This window comes from Phalacrocorax carbo, chromosome 8 (assembly GCF_963921805.1).
Source record: "Phalacrocorax carbo chromosome 8, bPhaCar2.1, whole genome shotgun sequence".
Taxonomy (NCBI): domain Eukaryota; kingdom Metazoa; phylum Chordata; class Aves; order Suliformes; family Phalacrocoracidae; genus Phalacrocorax; species Phalacrocorax carbo.
This window is the reverse complement of record NC_087520.1, coordinates 35,031,832-35,055,354: the sequence shown is the minus strand read 5'-3', so window position 1 is coordinate 35,055,354 and position 23,523 is coordinate 35,031,832. Positions and strand designations below refer to the sequence as shown.

The 23,523-nt window shown below is 37.7% G+C and overlaps 1 protein-coding gene and 1 long non-coding RNA gene across 3 annotated transcripts in view; one reads left to right on the top strand and one right to left on the bottom strand.

Annotated features, from left to right (window-relative positions):
- Positions 1-892: 892 nt before the first annotated feature.
- The window catches only part of LOC135314791 (uncharacterized), a 179,696-nt gene continuing 157,065 nt past the window's right edge, over positions 893-23,523 (top strand). The window contains exon 1 of one of the 2 annotated variants that reach the window (XR_010374284.1): positions 893-984. This is a non-coding gene — a long non-coding RNA (uncharacterized LOC135314791). Of the gene's footprint in view, positions 985-18,271; positions 18,599-23,523 lie in introns of those variants that run through there. The other variant, XR_010374283.1, reaches the window with a different exon arrangement.
- CHST8 (carbohydrate sulfotransferase 8) overlaps positions 14,413-23,523 on the bottom strand; it is a 149,874-nt gene continuing 140,763 nt past the window's right edge. Inside the window, exons 2-3 of the mRNA XM_064459557.1 lie at positions 18,228-18,265; positions 14,413-15,808 (exon numbers count right to left, since the gene is read on the bottom strand). Of these exons, the coding sequence (XP_064315627.1) occupies positions 14,666-15,808; positions 18,228-18,265 (1,181 nt within the window). The 3' untranslated portion in view covers positions 14,413-14,665. The remainder of the gene's footprint in view (positions 15,809-18,227; positions 18,266-23,523) is intronic.

The following is a 23,523-nucleotide window of genomic DNA, read 5'->3' as shown; positions in this document are numbered from 1 at the left end:
GCTACATTATTTTTGGAAAGTAAAAGACCTTATAGTAATGCAACTTACTTTAATTTTGTAATTTCGTCCAGAGTACTTAATGATCTGAGATAAGAGAGAATGCAGAAGGGCCAAGCGTTGCCCTAAATACCATCAGAACCACAGTCTTGAGAGGAGAAGTACACGTTTTGAATTGGTAAAAAGGAGTTGTATTAATTATATGGCATGTCACATTACACATGAACACCATTAAAAGTCAGCCTTTAAATCTTAAAACACTTCCAGTTCTTGCTATCCTCATTATTAACATCCATATTCTACATTAATGCTGCTGGCAAGAGGTGAAAGCCATCCAGGGTGAAAAGAAATTAGTTTCGTTTTTCAGTAATTATGGGGAAAACCCTGCTCACTGGCTTTAGTCACCCTCTCAAGTTATTCTAGTGCTGCTGGTTAAAAAGATCCTGATCTATGGTGTTTTGCTAATGATCAACAGTTTTAGAAAAGACATTTTCCAGCAGCACAGCCTCTATTATTGGGACAATTTTTCCCTCTTGGGCAACTGCCAGATCTTTCAAAACCACTGGGAAAGCTTATGAAGGGTAAGTTTTTTTTTTTCTTCTTAAACTTGATATCACTATTGCTTGAGATGCAAACTAATGTTTCCAATTTTCAAAGGAAAAGGCCACCTCTTTCAAAGCAGGTATTTAAACAATCTATGGCTGAGGTAAAACATACTTGTTAGTATCACAACTAGGTAAAGGAGGAGGCACTGGAGAGTTATGCCAAGAATTAAGTGGAAATGACAGAACAGCATGCTAAGGTAGCAGCTGTCTTACAGTGCGGCAGGTTCTATATGAGTAAATAAAATATCTTAATTTGTCAGGTGCATTTTCCTGTTCTTATTTCAGGTGGCCCTTTTTATAAGGTTGAATGACAGAAGAGTAAAAGATTGCAGTAGGAAGACGGTGATGCATTTTGAGAGAAGCATCCTGGAGGACTGAGCAGGTACCTCCTATTGAGAAATATGAAGGTTTGGTTTGTTCTTTCTCAGCATTGGAAACTGGATTTATGCGGTACTTTAAAACGTCAGTAGTTAAACACAGAGCTCACTACTAGATGACTTTCTACTGGAGTGCACCATGTCACTCTGGTGGTTAATTGCCAGTACTTGTAATCCGTCTCATATGACATGTTGATTTTCAGGTTATGAAAAGCTCTGACAGATTTCCCATGCATCCATTTAGTGTCTTGCAAAGGATTAATGAGAGTTTGAGCAATAGCTCGGACACTAAATTTGTGTGACGATTTTCTTACTTAAAATAAATTCATTGTTCAAGAGGCCTTGCACCTTCTGTGACCACTTGCAAAACTCTGACATGTTCCCTGACCACTTATGTGAAATGCTGTGTAGTGTGTAGGACTGCTGTACTTTGGGGAGGGGGCGGGCATCCTGGCCACAGAGACACAAGTAGTTTCTTGCTGGGATGGTTTTTGCCTTGGTGCCCCTAGATAGGTTTGGGACTTTTGATCTTGAACAAACTTCATTGTGACAATTTTTATCTTTAAAGAACTAATTGAGCTGCTTACCTGTTTATTACATTATCGATTCTACTTCAAATGATCCTGGCTGTAGTAACCTCCTTCTGAAGCAGTTCAGTATTCTGTGATCAAGAGTTACTTAAGCTTATTGTGCTTAGCGTTGTACTTCTAAAGGAAGGTGGTATCCTTTTTTGTTCACTTCTTTCTCAAAGAAATGACTATTTAAAAAAAAAGCTTATCTTGGATAATAGGTCTTTTAAGTATCTGCAGCATGAGGTGTCATAACTGAAATACTTTTAAGTAATTTAATTAGATCTTTAAAATCTTTCTTTTTGCAGCAAGATACCTTACCTTCCCCAAAACTGGAACATGGGTCTGCAGATATTAAAACTGCAGCAAGATGTTTTACATTAATAGTTTATACCTTACTGTCACAAGATCACCTATGTAATAAAATGTCCTTATTCTTTAAGGCTACAGGCAGACAGTAGGATGCAAGAGAAATATGCTGGGACAAGCTACGTAAGACTTCACATAGAACATCAGAATTGTTCTTCTTCTGAGTATGAAATCTTGCCTTTGGCACTAAACTATATTGAATGCTTCAGAAGGGAATGAAAAGGAAATCTTTTCTCTAAGCAGAAAGGTAACTTTGAATGCAGAGCTGGTATGTGTGGATTTCTAGCTCTTCTCCATTTGATGCTTTGATTTACTTTCCCCTTTTTCTTGACTCGCTGTGCTACAATGCTCTTTGTATTTTCCGTTCTTTGGAGCAGAAAAAACTAACACAAAAAACTAGTGCTGGTGAACTCTACAGCTGATTAAATATATATGCTGTTGTTTGTTTTATGGTAAATATCATAAGACGTCATGTGGTATGGTAAAAGGTATGGTGTCCTTATTCTAATGCTTGTTTAAGAGCTGCCTTGATCAAAGTTAATGCTTGTTTCGAGGTGTGTTTGGTAAGAGCTTAAAAAAAATAGAGCCATGCACTGAGCTATTATGCTTATTTAAGGTAACAGCAAGACTTTCATTGCCTGTGTCTGGGGATCTCTTAACTAAAGAAATTATATCTCTCCGGATGGACTGTACAACTGTCTTTAATACAGTTAAAGACCTTTGATGGGTAGACAAGACTGACCTCGACTGTGTTGTGAGTTTGAGGCTTTGATTATCCACTTAGCCTTTCAGTAGATCTTCCCTTCCTGCACATGCTTTCATTTGTGGGCTAGTCTTCTGCATCTGTAGAGGGAAAAAAGTATTAGGAAGAGGGATTTTAAGTTGAACTTCCTCAGGATGTGTAAGCATGACTTGGAAGATAGCAAATATATGCTTATTTATAGATCTGCAAATATCTATTCTTAGTAACTATAGATAAACTGTAAGGGGAAGAAACTTAATGAAACAGGGAATGGAGGAAGATTATTTGGGTTTGGGTGATCTAGTAGACCAGTAGCCCAGTCAGTTCTAAAATGTCATTACCATGAGGAAGAGAGTCCAAAAGGCTGAACTGGGTCTTGCAGTCTGGCACATTGATCAAGAGGATGGAGAAAGACTAAGGGAGAGATTCTTATAGGAACTGTAAGGGTAACTCTTGTGGTTTAACCCCAGCTGGCAACTAAGCCCCATACAGCTGCTTGCTTGTTCCCCCTCTAGTGGGATGGGGGGGAGGACTGAAGGTGTAAAAGTGAGAAAACTTATGGGTTGAGATAAAGACAGCTTAATGGGTAAAGCAAAAGCCACACACAAAAGCAAAGCAAAACAAGGAATTAACTAGCTCCTTCCCATGGGCAGGCAGGTGTTCAGCTATTTCCAGGAAAGCAGGGCTCCATCAAGCGTAACAGTTACTTGGGAAGACAAAAGCCATCACTCCGAACATTTGTCCTGTGTTCCCCCTCCCCACTGGCTTTTTCCCCCTGCTTTATTTACTAAGCATGACACCATATGGTGTGGGACATCTCTTGGGTCAATTGGGGTCAGCTGTCCCAGCCGTGTCCCCTCCCAACCCTTTGTGCCACCCCTCTGCTCCCCAGCCCACTTACGGGTGGGGTGGGGTGAGAGGCAGGAAAGGCCTTGGCTCTGTGTAAGCACTGCTCAGCAGTGACTAAAACATTCCTCTATTATCAACACTGTTTCCAACACAAATCCAAAACATAGTCCCACACTAGCTACTGTAAAGAAAATTAACTCTATCCCAGCCAAAACCAGCACAGTAACACAAAGGAGAAACAGAAAGCCAGGATCGGAAGATAACAAATGGATGAAGCCCCACTGAGAACATGTATGAGCATAGTTTGGACAAGAAGATTTGGAAGCTCTCTTGCTAGAGGCAGGAGGGTGGCTTTTACCAAAGTAGGAATGCTTGTGGAAGGACTGCAAAGATCTAAGGGGCATAGAAGCCATTAAAAAAAGCAAGAATGCCCCTGTTAGAGCTTCTGTAGGTGAGAGGAATGCATATAAAGCTGTTCCATTGCAGGATCAGTCTTGGACCAGCCACACAAGTGTATAGGTAGTGTGTTTTCCTTTGCGCAGATCCTATAGTGCTTCTCCTGAGCTAACTCCTTCCCCATCCAGGGGTTCTGCATAGTACTTCCTTTCCTTTTGCCCTGTAGGTGGCTTTCTGCTCGGCACAGGTTCTGTGTCTTCCCTGACCTTTACTGTACTTGGGGTTTTTTATGCCCTAATCATGAGGGACCAAGGAATGAGGGAAGGCATCTATAGTGAGCTTTAATGCACTTTGGCTACCCAAAATGGTACCTACAGACACTTTAGCCTACCTTCCCTTGCAGTCAACCCTGTAAAGTAGCCTGTGTAGTGTTTTTGTGAGGGCATGTGATCTTGCTGGATTGGGGGAATGATGTAGAAAAATTTAAATGTCAATGAGGAGCAAAATTCTTTAGGCTTTTAATCTTATTGAGTTCTCGCTTCATTTAGTCAAAACCTTCCCAGATGCTAGTTTCCAGTGAGACTTAACTCTGAAAATGTGAAGACTTGAGGGTCTGTCTGATTCACAGGGGGGGGATCGGTATTGGCCTAATGGGACGTTGCTTGAAACTTTAATTACAAGACGACAGTAAAAAGCACTGTTTAAGAAAAATATTCTGCTTATCAAATTTTGTTGCTAGTCTAGTCAGGCTAAAAACTCTGCTTAATCTTAATGATTAGTAAGAGTTCTTCATTTCTCTGAGATTTATAGTGGTGTTAAATAAATTAAGAATTATTCAGAGGCGGTATATTAAAGGAGATCTAATCAAGATATCCAGAACATTGTGACATATTTAAATCCCATAATATTTTAAAAAACCCATTTTTGAGGGAGTAAAGATACTTTATATACAATTAGAGGCAGTATGATTAATAACCTTGGGCTCAGATTTGACGGCTTCCTTTGGGATCTGACTTTTTTTCTATATCTCTGGAACCAAATATATGCCTTAATTACCAATCAAACAGTCAATGAAGGCAGAACTGAAGTGCGAGTGTATATACTTGAATTTGCACTAGCATTTCTTCCACAGACTTGGATTAGTGAAGTTGAGTGTATCTGCAGACTTTAATCGCTTTCAGAAAAATGTGGATCCATGTTACGAGCTTAGATTTTCAAAACTGGCAGGACTGTCTGTTTCACATCATATAATATTTACGCCACATGCTAAACCTGCAAAAGGTGGGTGTTAGTCCAAATGCAGACACGTTTTAAAAAGTGCTGAGAAGATTCAGACCATCTAAAACCAGACCACTATTTGGGCAGGACAGTATAGCTTCTCCCCAGTCCTATTTCTTTATGGATGTTTTAGGAGGGATAGGGGATTTCGATATATGAGGAACAAACACATCTGGGTTGAAACCGCTGTGGTTGCAGATAATTTGCAAGGCTAAGACATAATCTGAATTAAAGAAAAGTGGCGTAAGATGCTCTTGAGATTTGAACACCCACAGGTTGCTACAAAGTCAGTGTGACTTGTGGGTGGGCAATGCTCCTTAAATAGCCAGCCATGTCAGTGTTTCCTTTTTACTGCAGAAACAGAACAGAAAAGTCAATGCCTTAAAATTCAATTGGATTGGCAGCTCAGGATTTTGGAAGGTGTTACTCCAGGGTGCTTAGCTTGTCAGATATATCTGCAAGGAAACTGATTGCTGAGTTGAAGCTAGGGAATGGGAAAATGTGTTGAAAACCAGTCTTTATTTTAATTCTGGGTATTACTGTTTCTGATAGTTCAGGATGATGAATAGTGGGGGAGAAGTAGCTCCTTGTCTATGCCAATGGCATATACTATGTGGGACTCGGTAGGCAATGCAACTGTGGGAGGGGGCAAGGATTCAACTAAACTCATTTGTCACTGAATTAAATTAAGTCAACACAAAGCTCTTTAACTTAATCAGAATGTCCAGATACCAATGAAAACCAGGTGATTTAGAAATCTGCTTCATTGGAGGGTTACCACTTTCAAGTATGTACCAGCTCTGGCATGAGTCAAATTTGTCTTTGATTATTGTCTTGTTAAGATGTGAACGTGACTTTTTTTATTAGTGACTCTGCTGGGCTGTCCTGCCCTGTGCAGTCAGGGCTATCTGCTGCCTGTTTAGCTTGACTGTAACAAGTGGATTCAACTTGCCGTCCTTTTGGTATGGATCAAATTACTTCATTTGTAACCATCTTCACCATTGCCTTGCTCAGATACAGCTTTAGCAAGCTGCTTTTGTGCTCAATTTACAGTTGCGCCAGAGCAACTGGGGGGTGGTGTTCCAATTAGGATTGAGCAAAATGTTTAGGTGGGTGTCATGATGCTGTTTCAGAACCAGTGATGCAGACATTAAAAGAAAATATGTAGTGGTTGTGTTTTAACACAATTTACTGGAATTTCATTGTTCTCATATTTGTTTGCCTCTCTCCTTTATGTAATTGGATATATCTATAATTAGAGTTTCAGGATGTATATATAATCCCTTTGCCTTCTGAATTTTTCTAAAATTGATTTTTTTACTTCTGCACATGTTCTTGAGTGTTTATAAGCTGTATATTTTGTTCAGATATGACAGGCTTAGCTTTTTATTCTGAATGGTTAATTTTGAAACTCTTTATGAAAGAGCTCTAAGGTATAATGCATTTGATTGTTAGTGACTGTTGTGTGCTTCATAGACTGTAATATAAACCTGACGTTCAGTTTTGGTGGGATGATCTAGTGAAGTTCTCAGTTTTATTTTAGATAATAAAAAAACCCTATTTTTTTTTCCACAGATAAACATGGGTAAATTGTCAGATTCATAACCAATCTCATACTATGTCTGCCACGTTTTCCACACTGCTTGAAATGGTCACTGTATGCCTGATTTATAAAGACAGTATCACCTTGATGAGTACACAGTATGTCACTTGACCAGGATTCATGTCTGTATGGATTTCAGTGGAGAAATATAATGTGAGACTATATAAATATTGTAGACTCTTGCTCTGTCACAGTGTCTGTTTTATTGGTCAGATTACCTGTGCTGTAGTGATTATGGCTTTTTTTGGTGGTATTTAAAAAAATTCTGATAGAAAAGGAGATATTGGTGGGGGAAAAAATAAGGCTAAAACCTTTTCATGAATTAAAAATTAGAGATCAGTAGATGATGTGCAGTGAAAAACACCAAAGATTATATTGTTCTTGAATGTTCCTCCACACCAGAGATGGGGAAAGATAAGCGGAGCAATTCTAGGGGATCAGACCCAAAACAGTCACATAACAGACAAATAGTAGGCCATATCTCCCAGTTACCTGCCCAAGCATTAGCATATCTGACTACTACTACTAGGTGTAGGAGCATTGTGAATGAATACTGTTGAAAAGTCAAACAGCTGTCCTGTTTCTTAGGGACAGACAGCTAAAACTGTTCCCTATGGTCTTCAGTATATGTATCTATATGTGGGCTGGCATAACCTTCATGTGACTTCTCTGTGGCTACATCATGGTACCCAGTCAGGGTTATATTGACTGGATGCAGTAAAAAAACCCCACAACTTTTTCTTGCGATCATAATGTACATTAGCCTGTATCTATGAACCTGAAGGTGAACTGTAGCCTGGAGCTTTCATTTCTTAGGAAAGAAGCCACCTCCACTAGTGTTTAATGGATTGGGACAAGCTCTTAGTGCAGTCGCCTTAAGCCATTGCTTCCCATGCTGCTGCTCCCTCTGCTTGAATGTAATCTTAACACCTTTTGCAGCTGGTGATGTTACTTATGTTTGGATATGTTGAGAGGAAATTTCCTGTATTAAGTGAAAATAAATCTGGACAGGAATCCCAGATTGGGAAAATAACTGTGGAAAACTTGGGATTGTGAAAGCCTCTTTCATTTTTCATAGCTTGACAGCATAATTTTAAGCTCCAGAAAAAAATGATGACACTGCTAGAAAAGATCACTGATAGAGTCCTGTAAAGCTGAATGTGAAATGTAAGGCTAGCACTACTGTGGCTGGATTTAAACAGACGAATTCGAGCTTCATACAAGGTAGGTACATAATGGAAAACTTGACCTTCACCGCAACTCTGTTAAATGTGTGTCTTCAGTTAAAAAAAAGTTGGTGGCAAAATGCAATGGATGGCAGAATTTTGAAGAGCTTATTCATGCAGCTGGGTAAAAATCACTGTGGCACAAACTGCCTGGAAAATGACACTTAAAAGATTTGTCCACATAGAAGTTGTTACGTATGAATGCTTCTTGCCACATGCAAGTTAATTGTCCACAGAGTTGTGTGTATGCCTAGGACTTTGCAAAGTGTTATTTCTGGTCTGGTTTTATTTTAGTTTAAAAGTGTTTTTGCACGGCTGCATGTTTCTATTAGACTAGTCATAAAGCAAACATTATTATTCTCTAGCATGGGCCACAACTAACTGTATCAATCGCTTCATAATATGTTAACCAAATAGCTTGGTGGCAGTGAGCAAGGGTTAATCATGCCTGTCTTCTCATTCTGTGTCAGTATGTTCTATGCTGTGTTCCCCTTACTGCTTAAGTGATACATTATTTGTAATGCTTTCACATACTTCAGGATTAAATTGGAGTGTGGAACAGGTGAGTGCCTGCTGTTCTTAAAACTTGAATCCACTGTGAGTCTAACTGCATGTTTAATGCAGAACACCTCTATTTGAGTGGATAGTTCTGAGAAATTTCAGCAGAAGTGACTTACTAATGGTCAGTATCAGTTGTCACTCTATAGCAGTTGTCACTGGTATAGTTTACATTAGTACAATCTCACTCTTTCTTGTAGGAATGCGCTGGAGTCAAGTACAGCAGTATCTTGCTGGAAGCCACAGGAGATGTTTGTTTACAGGCTTGTCTGATAGGTTCTATTGATGAAAGCTAAGAAAAATGCTGGCTTTTCTTAACAAGTAGCTGTTAACTTGGGACAAAAAGTAGTTACATGCATCTTGCTATGTGAAGCTTGGGATGCTTCCCAAGTCATTGTTCAGGAGCGTGCAGGTGCATGCTGAGGCTTTGAAGTCACCACAAATAACAATGCCAACCTGAAAATAATCACTTGAAGTAATATCAGCTCAAACAGACTATGCTGTGACTTGTCTCTCATGTTGTGCTCTGAAAACAAGCTACTACTGCATGCAGATGCTGTTGTTCTGTTATCACTGAAATGAAAATGAACAGACAAGGCTGAGATTTGTACGTTTAAGTTTCTCCCAAATGGTTGGCTGGACTGTGCCCAGCTACCTGTGTGATTTCTTGCTGGGGGTAGAAGAGGAACTCGGTCAACTCAGTGATTTAAAGCAATTTGTGTCAATAATAAATCAATAATAATTAAGCAAAACAACCACAAAAAAGAAACACCTCTTCAGTTTTTATCTGGTAGTTACGGATAATGTGGTACCATTTAAGTTGGCCTGGCTAATGGAATCATGTTATTGTACAAAGTAACCAAGAACAACTATTTAAAAGACAATTAATATGTTTGATATTTCTTGTATTCATTTTACAATTAATCTTTGTGGGATTATATCTACCCCCCTGTTCATTTGTGAGTTCTTATATTAAAATCTTTCTGTTAATAGACACCTTAGTGTGTATAATGCTATTTGCACAATTGTTTGTACTTTGTACTTCATATACATGCAAATAAGTAGACAATTACATATGGATTTGAGATAGGTGTGCTCTTGCTTTTACTGTCAGCAGTGGTGTTACCCAAATGGGAGAAGTAGTGCAAAGAAATGAAGGATTAAATTAATGTACTCTATAGTACATGCAGTCCATGTATGTGGATCTCTTACTCTGTAGGATCCCCCTCTCTCAAAAAAAGATACTGCTTGGACATCCAAAGAGTGGACTTACTGAGAAAGTTGCTCAAATGAGGCTGGGGAAGGAATGGGACCACTGGAACTCAGTATCTACATTTTTAAAACTTTAAAAACTCTTTACTTAAATCATTATTGGTTTACAGCTTATCTTAATAAACTGAATTGTGGCAAAAAAGATGATCTCCTATCCTCCATTTGTCTTCCCTTTTGATATTGTGCAGTCTGATGTGATCAAATTTTGGTGATTATCATGGAAAAAGTGTTGGCACCCCATCATGCAAATTCTGAGAAGTTATGATGTAAGCAGTTAAGGAACTTCACTTTAATCTATTGATTCTTTTTATTTTTAGAGGCATAAACTGACAGTAGTGGTATGAGGTCTACCATAGTTAATATCTGTTGTAGTGGGGGGGCTTTTATAATACAAAAATCTACAAATCACTATCACTCAATTTGTGCACATTACAAGGATAATTTTTTTTAAGCATGCAAATGTCTCAAAGATGATGACTGTTCGGATCCTCATGAACTTTATGTACAGAGCATCCCGATGTCAAGTTCCTAAATTATCCCTTAATTAAAAAATGATTGCTGTTTCGAGTTCCAGACTTTGCAGAGCCAGACAATAAACTGCATACTGCACTGTTCAGTATGTTTCACTTGGCTGCGTTCTGGGCATGGTGACTAGTTGTAGTTCTTACGCTGAAGTACCTGTGGGTAACAGAACTGCAGCTGGCAGCTTGGAGTGCCAGGACAGCAAAAGCTGGCTAACAAATTGGGCTTTGTTTAGATGATAGTCTTGCCTCTTGAAAATGCTCTTATTGATTTATTCAGGGAACACCTATTTATTTTTCACAATTTATTTTTGTATCTGAGTTAATACCTTTTCCTTTTCCTACTATAGGCTTTAGGCTGCTTTGTGGCTTAAGGTGTAAAATTCTGATCTGTTGATGTTTCAGTACCTTCATACCTCATCTTCTGTGACTGCTTTAGCTGGGTCCTTACTCCTGAATCGTTAACTGTGAACACTCTACTCCTAATATGCTGGTCCCTGAAATCCTAAAATTCCTATTTCCCATTTCAGAAGTTGTCAATATATCAAGAGTAATGGAGAGCTGCCCCAGCTAGAATCAAGTGAAGTATCTCCAGTACTGGAAGCAACCTAAGAATGGATTTATGAAGCTGGGAGGCAGGTCTGCTTTAACCTGTGTGGGGAGGAAAGATGCTGGGACAGTTTGCTGTCAGCACCTGAGCTATTTGTATTGATTAAGTATAAGGTGGAGAGAGTTTTAAGACAATAGGAGTTGTGAGTAGAGAGGTAGGGCAGAAAAGATTTGGGAGTAAAAATATTGAAAAATATTAAGCTGAGAACTAGGAGAACAGTTCTGTAAACAGCCCAGTAGTTACAAAATTCACCTTTAAGAAGCATCAAGAAGAATTAAAAAACCAATTGCATTGACAAAATTAATTTGGCTAAAAATAGCAATGCAAGATGTTTACCTCTGCTGACCTCTGAGCTAGGCTGTTTGTCTGAAAATAGGTGGTTTTTTGTACAAAGTCTTGAATTTCTGCTTTCCATATGAAATTGAATATAAATTTCCATATGAAGAAAAGACTAAAACATGGAAAAATTCAGAATGAACAACTCTGAAAAAAGTTCAATTGCATTATCAAAAGTGAAAATGTCAAGATTTCATATGCAGGGAAAAAGACAAGATAATCCAAAGGGAAACCAGCAGTTTGAAAACTTAGCACCCTCTACTTAAAATTGTTGCTTTTTATTGAAACATTTTGATTGATATGAAAATATTAGATGTCTATTGCCTCAGCTTTTTTGTTCAAGATAATGCATCTCTTAGCTTTAAAATATGTATCTTTACAGATCTGATTTTTTTTCTTTGAAACCATTTCTTGCCTTGTTTCTACCAGTCAGTAGGGAGAAAGTGATGAAAGTAACAAAGCCAAATATATGCAACTAGCCAGTATTAAGTAGGTTCAAATATATAGAAGGATACTTCTGTCTTCCTTGAGATACTGTAAAACAGATGCTACTGTGCTATATACAGCTTGTCATAAACATACAAATAACTTATTTAGGAGTCTTTGTTTAAAGAATGCTTGTTACCCCAGACAAAATAAAACCCTGCCAAAGTCTTCATCTTCATTTGTCATTAAAAATGTTATTCCCCTGTCATTAGCTTTTATTGGAGTAGAAAGGTTTTTAATTAAAATAGATTTGAGGGGGTAGTGATTGTATCAAGCTTGTGCTTTTACTATCAGTGTAATTTTGCTGGTATTTTTTTCCACTCATATGGTGAACACTTTACTGGTGTGTAACTGTACCAACAAAGTCTTTCAGATGTAAACATGACCTTGTGGCTCTATCAATTTATGTGTATATGTAGATTAATCTGAAAAGGAACTGGGGTGAGGGATTGTTCTTCAGTCTTTTCCTTAGAGCTCTCTAGAACTAGCAGACATCTGAATACAGATGATATCCAGGTTTATTCTGCTTGCATCACAGAGCTAACTTATGAGTCTGCATGTTCTCTTCTGCTGTAATGGTGCTGCAATAAGGTGAATTGAGATTCTTCTCTCAGTGGAAGTTCACCTGCTGACTTGAATGAGTTCAGCACCAGTCTGCAGGAGCAGTGATAGGCCAGTGCACCAGAGCACCGTGCGTTGCTTGCAAGATCAGACCATGAAAAGATGCTATGGAGGGCTCCAGTATTTATATAATCCTTTCCTTGTGTTGGTGAGTATTTGTGATTCCCATAACTACAGGCAAATCAACTGCATCCATTAGAGTATTGTCACCTCTTAGAGCACTCAATATCATTAAATGCTAAGGACGGCATAACTCAGATTCCTAGTGGCAGTCTTGACTATACCTCCTCACCCCCTCATGCCCCCCTCACCCCAATAAATCCTACCACTGTCAGAATGAATGTTCTGCTCTATCTGTGCTAAGAAGTGATTAATGCGTCTTGTTTTGCCCTGGATACTCCTCAGTGTGACCTGTTGAATGAGGTTATCTGCCACACTTACCTGTTGGCAGAGCAGCCCAGGAGAGTAGCCTCCAGCCTGTTCTGCTGATCTGAGGTGGGATAGCAGAAAAATTACTGTGAATAAAAATGCTGTTCACTAGTCATGTGAGCAGATCAACAAGTATCTGGGGGGTGGAAGGGTGGGGTAGGTGGTTAGCTGCAGCAGCAAGGCAGTGAGGAGGAGCTTGGGCAGATGGGGAATGGTAACTGGATTCATGGAACAATAAGTTTCACATTACCTTTCTAATGCAAACAGTTTTTCTCTGAACAAAAAAAAGGTCTGATGTCAGACATATGTGAAGTATTTGGCAGTAAAGCTTTCAATACAGGTATTTTAAAACAATTCTTTCCCCACTAAAATAAAAAATAAAACAAAAAAACACCACAAAAAACCACCCCACAAACAAAAAACCAAACCAACCACAACCCAAATGATACTGGATGTTTCCAGGGAAACTGTGATGCCAATACTTGTGATGCATGGAACTATCTGTGTGAGTAAACTTTCTTGGATCTGAACCTGTAAATGTGAAACTACTTGAAACAAGTGTTTCTTCTTAGGGGACTGTACAAATGTACAGTCCCAGTTGTGGTGGAATTCTTGGCTGTGAAATACAAACTCTAGAAATTACTGGGGAGTTCAAGTTTGGCATTGTGGCAGAGTTTGAGACTTGTTCCAATATGTCCAATTTAAATGTCACCATTTCAACTGTTTAAAAAGCATGTAAACAAGGATACTGTATACAGGATTTGTGTGAAGATTTATGAAATAAGTGGAAGGTCCAGTATTTGATTCTTGCAGGAGACTTCTGCTAGAGATGAAAGACTTCCGTTAAGTATAGAAAATGAACAACTGACTAAAACACCTGCAATATTTTTTGTATGTTAAGTCAGATGTAATTGTTACTTGAATAAACAAGTGCAGATTGTTTGCAGCAATGACAGGAACTACCCCGTTGGGCAGGAAGCTGCATTTATCCTTGCTTGTTATTATGAAGGAAAGATTTTATATTCCTGGTGACTATGAAGATTAAACCAGAGATTTATGTTAATGCAAAGGATTAAAAGAATCTTAATAACATTTATAAAGATGCAAATGTTCGCCTGCATTTTATCTTTTTGCAGATGAATGTGCCATAAGGGAAATACTGAAGGGAGAGAACACATCCTCGCTCTGAATTGCAACATCTGGTTTAATACTGCACTCACATGGTCATTAAGTATTAGTTGTTTTCACCAGTGTATTTTTGAACAGTGTGTGTGATAGGCTACTTCTCCTTGACTAATGGATATCAGGAAATAACAATCTACGACAAACTTCAAATACGTAGTGCCTGTGTAGTCTATAGCTTCATGTATTGCAGATTTCGACAAACTGTCAATGCTACTCAGTGTGGGGTCTTTTCTTGCTACTCCGTCACTTTCAGACTTATTTTATATATAGCACAGAGCTTGAAATACTGGCTCTGCTGTAGAGTTGCCAGCTGTGTTTCCGCAGTTTCAGACTGTCCTCCCAGTGCAAACACAGGCCACACCAGCATGGAAAATGATGTGCTTTATTTGGGACCCTGACATATAATGTTATACATACATATACATACATTTCATATGGAGAAATTATAGAAAAAATATGATTTGAAAAAGGAGGCAATTAAGGTGAAGGTGTAAACATCACTAGCCATTTATGTTCTATTTTGGATTTTTTCCTGCTCTTTAATCATTTACTAACGGACAAGTATATATAAAGAGAGGCCACCTGGATTTGTTTTACAAGTCAACTGGTATGACTGTGGAAATGTCTCATCTCAAATCAATATAAATCTTCAAAAGGTTTTGAGTAGTTAAACATCAAATAATCCATATAGTAAAAGTCATAGCTTCGTTGTCGTTGAGAAGGAGAAAGCTCTGCAAAATACTGTTGAGTAATTTTAGTGGTAGTTCTTTCTTCATTGGAGTGCCTGTCTTTAAACTTGGGGAAAGTTAAATTTTGTGGAGCACCAATTAAGTGGAGGAAGAAGTTTGCATCTTCTTCCATACTTTCAAATTTCCCAACAAAGTCGTAGTCTATTAAACATGGGCTGCAAAGCCTGTTGACATGATCCCAGTGGATATCCATACCCACGGGCCTATGTACGTCCAGGAGGTACTGAATGAACTCTTTAAATTTTACTCCAGAGCCTGTCCTTAATGCTTCTTTGGTGGCATTGACACGGTATCTGGAAATGATGGCTTTTCCAAAAACCGGGTGGTAGTAATTGTTTGGGTGTTCAAATTTGTCCCGAAATGCAGATACCAGCTTTTCAAAAGGTTCACGAATGAAAAGCATCTTCGTATAAGTGTTGAGCCTATGATAAATTCCTTTGTGATCAAAGCCATCCAGCCTTTTTAAATAGTTTCCATAGTGCACTGTGTTGTGCTGTATATCTTTTGTGGAAGAAGCCAGCCCGTTAAGAACCATGAGCACACGCTTCCAGTTAGAGCAGCCAGCTTTTGGTACTTCACAGTATAAAACTCTATATTTATCTTCTACAAATATTCTAGAAACATGGTAAGGAGTGATTATTCTTCTATTATTACTCTTGTATTTAGAACAAGTTTCCCTCATTATCCGCTTTCTTTCTCTTTGGATCTGATAGAGACTTTTCCACTTGTTTCTGTCCTCAGATTTAATTGTGGGCAGGTTGAAGATGGAGCTATTCATGGAAATCAGAATTGGGCTCTTCTTAATTATAAATCTCCTCCTCCGTTTATGGAGCCTGATGGAATTAATTTCTTCACCTTTCTCTTGATCTTTCATTGCAAACATTATACTGCTTTGCCTTCTGTGTGTGCTTTGAAGCTTAGTGGGCACATTTTCAGGTAGGTGTAATGAATCACCCTGCTTTACAGTTGCTACTCCGTCTGCAGTATTTTTTCTTAATCTTCTATCCTGATTATTGCTGGAAACACAGTCCTGATTGGGGAAAAAAAAGATGAAAGAAGTTAGTAAATAAGAGTGTTTATCACTATTAACAGCTTGTACAACTTAATGTGGATCTATTCATGCGCTCTGAGTTCAGCAGAGTTGTACAACAAAATGCATGGCTGCAAGTCCTCAGTGCTGTGCCTACGTTGTGGTAATGACTTCTCTTGTCATCTTGTTCTGTGCTTGCATGAAATTTAAAGGCTGAGGTGAGTCTGAACTGGTAAATTCTAGTTCAGATTTGAATTTAACTGTATTTTAGGTCATGCCGGTACCCAGATTTCAATAAATACTTTTGTCTTGGATACTTTGTCCTTGAAATTTCCACAAAAGGTATTTTGAGGACTTAATTATTCCAGACCACCTGTTGTCACTCAAATCTGTTTGGTTTTCCCCTCCTCTTTCAGTAGCTTACCCTTGCTATGAGGGTGGTTGGACACAGAGTGAAGCCTGATAGGGAAGGGAGGTTTATAGTGTTTGTAAAGTGGAGTGAACTGTAGAAGGAGCAAGAGAGGGACAGAGAAAGGACTGCAGTAAGAACATGGAGGCTTTGCAGAGAAGTGGGTTTGAGAGCAGCATGAATAGGGACCCCAAAGAGAGGCTTGAGCGAGGTGAGCCTGGGACCAGAGCAGTTGAGACTTGACGAGAAGCAGTGAGGGGTGGGAATGAGGCTGTGGCTGGGATTAGGAAAGTGAAAACAGAGTAATCAAAGTGGATCTATGGATAAGGGGTTTCTGGGTCCTGCTCCTTTTCCTTAGGCAGATCTCACCAGTTAGTATTAACTTTTGGCATACAGCCCACATGTGCTCCATTATTTCCTGCTTCTCAAAGCAGCTGAATTAAATCCCTGTCTACAGGTCTATGCCTCTAAGACTAAAATTAGGTCCTGATTGCTGTTTAACTCTGTGTCATCCCTGTTTTGAGAAGTCATCTGGAAACTGAGTGGCATATGAAGCACTAGGGAGTATTTCAACAGAGAGAGCAGATGTAGTTACAGAATGTTTGTTGCTTACTTAAAATACTTAAAGTTTACTGAGAGATTTTATAAATTGTAAATTTCTGATTTTCAGTCTTTACTTGGTCCCTAATAGTATTTAGAACTATTATTTTTACTTCAAAAATTATTTTTGAGGTTTTAAAAAAAAAAGATACTAGATGAATTTTAAGGTGCACAGTATGGGGATTAGTAGGGTCATGCTCTCTCAAGGTGGCAGATTAAATCTTACTTGTAATACTGATTTTACAAGTTTCTGGCTGAAAGAGATGCGATAGGAAGCTTATCAAACTTGTGCTGTCATGGAGGTTATATCTTCCCACCTCCTTCTTCAAGAGTGTGAGATGGGAAAAAGAGACTTGGTGTTCATTACAGAAAGTATTGGTGACAAAAGAAGAAGAAGAAAAAAGTTAAATTGTATTATTTTGTAGGTGACTTGCTTAAATGGGTAACTATTATACAAAACTCAAACAGAACAGATCAGAACAGATCATTTAGGTTTCTAAAATGTTTTGCTGGCTATTTTGGTAGCGGAGGCAGTTTGTAATGTGCAGACTGGGAAACCAACTGATAATTTGTTATATAAGACACTACATAGTTGGGAGCGTTGGGAGTGACTGTTGTACTCTGCTCTTCAGAAGTTATTTCTGGTAGTCAAAGGTGTATTGAAGTTTTTGTCTATGTAAAATACCAGATGTAGTTCTAAATATTACCCTTTACAGAGTGGCTGAAATTCAATATTATTTACTCATGTTGTGTGGCTAATATTTCAAGTTTATCAAATTCAGACTTCTTAGATATTCACAGCTTTAATGATGATGATGAACCTAAAGTTCTTGGGAAACTCAAATGCCATGATTTTAATGTTTTCTGTCAGTGTAACTCTTCATCCAGAAGGTCAAACTGGAGCTGTAAAGGTGGAGTGATGTCAGTCACACCACAATGATTTCACTAGGCAATGACATTTGGGTAACAGCTGGCAGCTGCACAGTTGTTCCTTTGCATATTTTTGCACTTGTCTTTCAACTATGAAATAGTGAATGGCTGTGGTGGGCTGTCACTGCTGCTGTGAGCATGCTAACAGCCACTAGATGGAGGAATTTCACCAGTATTTTTCTTTATTTTTAAGTACTTCTGAAGACATTTGATCAGTGTGATTTCATACATTAATATTAATATATAGGAAGTTTACAGTATACTTTAGCAATATCCAGTCTAGGAGAAAACTACATAAAAACAAAGTTGCATAGCTTATAGAATTTGTATTTTAAAAGGAAAATCTACACTTCATGACAAAGCTTTGATGCATCTTTTCTTTCCAATGCTTAATCTCCAGTCTAGTGGCCTTATCTGAGCCATCTCTATCCATACATGGAATATGGGTACAATTTTCCTTATGTGCTTCTGAAAACTTACTTTTTTTGGTTGCTGGAATCCCATGTTATATTTTATCCCTAAAGAAAGAAATTAAAGTCATTATTTGGTAAAAGTTAAAACACTAGTTTCATTTTGCTGGACTCATAACAGTGTCCTCTCAGTAACTAAAAAAGAAAACAGGAACAATACAGTGATAGGTAGACCAACAATGAATTGTAATTAATGTATATTTCATAGTAATACTCCTGGAAGGCCTCTTTATTTATAGGTGTCCTAACAATTGTGAAATGGAGTGAATGTCTCTATCTCCCTTTTACAGATGGGGAAACTGAAATGGAGAAAAGTGACTGCTTAACCTCAGCTAAAAGGACAGTAGCAGAACAAGAAGCAGCTGAAATTTGTGATCCCAGGTTAGAGCTCTAAGGAGGGCTGTTCTTTGTGTACTTACCTGAAGCTGTGTGGCTTCCCACTGCCCCACCTTTTGGTAGTATGGTACTTAGTCATAGTAATAGCTTGCATTGAGTATTATATTTTGCTATAAACCAAAGCAACACACAGTGGAGTTAGATATAAATGAGGTAATGTTTGTAGAGGTTTAAAGAGACAAAACAACACAGAATAGTGTTTTGCTAAATCTTCTGGCTTCTATAGTGATGTCTACCTGAAAACATAATAATGAAGATGTGAAAATCCCAGAAGGCAGATTTAGCAGATGTGTAGGATCTCTTTACTGTTCCTAACCTCTGCTAAGTATAAGTTAATAATACAGGAATATATAATGGAAAACACTTCTTAACTATGAAATTAATTTAGGGCTTTTCAGCTTACAAACTGGTATCCTTACTGTCACTGTTGCTTGAGAACTTCAGTTGCTTGAAGACTTCAGTTTAATAAGTGCATTATGAATCCACAGCTGTTTTGGCAAAGACGATTACAGGTAAAGGTTTTGTTACAGGTAAAGGTGTTGCAAAGCATTGTAAGTGAAAGCATCACTAGAATAGCTCAATCCCATCAGATTAATTTTCATAGTACTATGAAAGCTCTCAGAAACACCATGCATGCATAGTTCACGTTGTACCTTATTGCAGTTAAAGTAGCAAGTCCAACTTACATGATCAATCGTAGGTTGGGTTTTTTTGTGTTTTTAAATCAGATCTACAAACTAACGTTTATTGTAGAGTCTGAGTAAAATTACTGTGGTTATTTCTATGCTGTTAGAGCTTATCTAGCAGTGCTCATTATTCTTCTGGCTCATGTTTGAGCTTTAATTCCACTGCAGCAATTTGTTAGCAATAAACTCAATTTAAGGTTAATGGGGATATTGTGATTCTGTGCCTATTAAAAGCAAAGGGTGTATTATTTTTACTTCATCAGAAATAAGTTTTAGCCATGTTATAGAAGGAGTCTTAAGCCTTTTCTTAGGTGCTTCTCAAAAATATTTAACTGCTAAATAAAGTCAGAAGATATAAAGAGAAACAGAGCTAATCTATAGCATTATTGTGTCAGTTCTGGAGTATTAAAACGGATTCTGTTGCACCAGGCTTTAGGGGATGTTACTGAGCTGTTGTCCAATTCTTGATGTGATCAGCTGAAGAACCACATTTATTCTACTGCTGTGTAATATGTAACAGAGCAATGAACGTATAGAAACTCCTGTCCAAAAAGAGTAGCAAAAACTTAGCACCAGCACTTTGAAATAATTGATACTAAAGCATGGGTGATCTGTTTAAACCATTAAAATGTTCTGTTTGTCAGCAGATGTAATCTCTCTTGCTAAATCTAAAGGTGTAACTTTAAGCCTCTTGAGCTAGATTGGCCTTGGCTGCTTGGTCTCCACTCTAAGGCATCCTAAATGCAGAGAGTTGGGGTAGTTGTTTTTTACTTAAGCTTTCTTTTCTTTTACTTTAAGCTTTCTTGTAGCAGAGCTTGAAATTAAAGATTTTCCTTAAATTTAGAATATTGTTATGCTATCTCTTCTCTTGCATACATCTTTCTCACAGAAATCATGTCAGGTACAGTTTTGAAAAGTTAACATAGTTAAATTTAGTCTGGTGGTGTGGGTTGGTCAATTCTGCTCATCTTCTATGGATAGCTTTTGGTTTCTTGTGTATATGTAATATAATGCACTTAGCAATTATCATTACAATGTTATTACAGACAATAGTCTCTATTCTGTTCAGTAGCAATTTATTCCTCTCAAGTATTTTATTTTTGGTCTTTCTTTAAACTGAATTGAGTAGTGTTAAGTCATGCCTTGTTCTCTGTCAGAGATCTTGGAGATTTACTTTGGCTGACAATACTGTCAACATTCATAGATGAGAATTTACATATTTAAATATTTCTCCTACTGTGAACTAGTTAGGCCTACCAGTGCAAGACAGGAGAATGGTTGTGCAGCCCTTCCCAAAAGCTAAGATTTTACAGTGTCTACAAGTCCACACCCTTTCTGAAAGCATTTTGAGCTTTTCACAATTGGAAACATAAATAGGTGAGAAAAGACTTGGTCGCCTATTGGAAAACCAAGCAAATGTTTTGGACAAAATCAGATGCAAATACTGGAGCATTTACTGTGTCCAATATTTGCTCAAATGTAAAAGTTAGGGTTAGTTTTTATTCCCCAGTTTTGTTTAGTTGTGGCCATTTGTCCTGACTTCAGTGGGAGTAGTGATAGCGTGTAGCAAAACCACACACTGTTTGTGTAATTACCTATTAAGGTTGGTATGTATCTGCCATAAATAAGAATGATTAAAAAAAAACCCACAAAAGTGAAAAGAGCAGGTGTGAGACCGATCTTTTTTGTGGTTAATTATGATTAATTATGTTTTTGTTTTAGGGTTTCATAGAGGTAACTTATTTAGAGATTAATACTTTGACTGGTATGCTGTGCTTTAAAAAATGTTAAATGCTAGTAGGAGATGAGTAACTGTTTAAAAAAAAGATTATTTACTGGCTTTAAGATGTAATCATAACAACAATTCACGTTTAATGTAAATGTTTGGTGAAGCACTTGCCAACCTCTCCAATGTTTTTCTGATTTGTGACTTCTAAAGTTGGCTTCTTTTAGATGTCTTTCTCATGATACAGTCTGTCACTTCAGATCTAAAGCTACATGAAAAAAAACCTCTCAAGTGCAGTGAACTCAGGGAAGTTATATTGCACAGATCTACTATACTAATCAAAATCTAAATTTAATGTTATGCTACATCTTTACTCTCCATGTTACTTACTAGCTCTCAGATGTTACTGCCAAAATCATAGGGGTTTTTTTTGCCATAAATAAACCACTGGTGTCTGCTGCACCCAGGTGAAGTCAGTGATCATTAAATGTTTGGTGCAAGACACGATGACCAACATCTCACTAGTGCTAAAACAGAGAATAGCTGAGAGACAGAATAATTCTTTGGTTGTACATCGTTTATGTCAGTTTTCATGGTGTTCTTTTCTCTTCCCCTTGTGCAACCATGATTTTCCAGACCTGAGCTTGGCCTATGTTTTACGTCTGCTTTTGTTGTCTTTCATGAAATATGAGCCTTATGCTTCATCCAGTCCTACCATATAGTCAAACCCATTGTGAGATTATTTTTTTCTAAAATGCTACCAGCAACACAATAAAATGGCCTTCATCTTCCCTGTCTAATATTATATAGCTTTGCCTCTCTGCCTTCTCCTCTATCTCTGCTTCAAGACCTAATTTTGATTTGCCTCTGGTGTTTTCTTCCCTTCTGAGACTACACTACAGCTGAAATATTTTTTAATAAAAATGATAACTTCAAGTCTGCATCTGTGACTCCATCCCTTAATGGGCTTCTGTGAGCAATGTATACTTGTTTGCTTCATCCTAACTGACTTGTGAAATATGCTCAGGAAGGGCTGTTACTATCGTAATATGAACATGTGCGTCAAGTGTCTATCTGCATGGCCTCAGTCTTGGGTCTTTACTCAAAGACAACAATACATACTTAATCGCAGAATGAATAGTAAACTAGTACTCAGAATTCTGATTAGCCTGAAAAATTTTTAGTTTTAAAAGGATTTTCTCCAAAATATTGGTCAGATCATCTTTTTCCATTTTTTTGGTAATTTAAAATGAGCTCTTAACTTGTTCAGTATAAAAGAACTGCCCATGCCTGATCCTAACTTACTCTGGTGTCTGTTTACATACTTGAATTAAATTACTTATTAAAGACATTTATTTTAAAATTGCTACCATTGTAAATTATTTGTTTTTACATATATGTTTTATATGTACTGTACCTACTTGGAATACTTTTAAAATATATAAATCCTGTTGTTAACTGCTTTTATTCTGAAATTGAGGCCTAATTAATAGAACAAACTTTATATGTGTGTGTATCTGCTTTAAATGTTTGCTATGTGTCACTTTTATATTTTAAACTTGTAGTTTATTTGATCAGGGAAACCCCCCTCAAAAGTCTCCATCTAAGCTACATACACAGGACCTCATTTTAATACAGACAAAATCAATGAGGCAAAGTAAAGAAGGCTTAGCAAAGCTGTAGCACATCTTTAATTGTGCATCAAGAAAGAAGCAAACCTCTTTGAGTCCCCCATGAAGCTGCAAGTACTCAGTGTCATTTCCCACAGACGAGTAAACTTTTACAGTGACTGCTTTGGTTAAGTGATATACTGCCAAGCCCTTGTCAAAGCTAAATGCTTAGTGACAGGACATGCATTATTGTGTTTTAAAGAGACTTAGAAGTCATGTATTGCTGAGACACACAGTGTCTGTTTTCATGTCTGTTCACACTAATTGTTGCAATGGTAAAGATAACACAAATAAATTTACTGTATTCTCTATGAACGACAGGGTGCATGCAGGAAAACCTTGAGCCTCCTGCAATTTGACCAAAGAACCTGTCTGTCACTCTTGAAATGAATGCAGTTAAACAGAGTCTCCATAGCCCCTCTCATTTTTATGGCACCTTTTTGTATTTGGCAGCAGAATAATTATATATATATATATGACAAGAATGATTTTATTTATGTATGAATTGTAAGGGGGAATTATTTGGGACTCATTTATAATGCAGCTTTTCTGGAAAAAATTAGATGTTACTGTAAATATTTTATTCTGATATCTATTGCTACAGTATGCACCATGCAGTCTTTTTTTTAACTTTATATCACAAAGCATAGTAAGTTACTTGTTACTATGCCAGCTTTTCACACGTGAGAAGCAGAGAGGCTAACAGCTGCATTTGCCAAACTCATCTGATTTTAGGTTGTCACATTTTGAATTACAAACCTAAACACCGATTCTCTAAAACCCCCATCTTACTGGTCGAATTTTACCCTGAAAAATTTATTCCAGGCT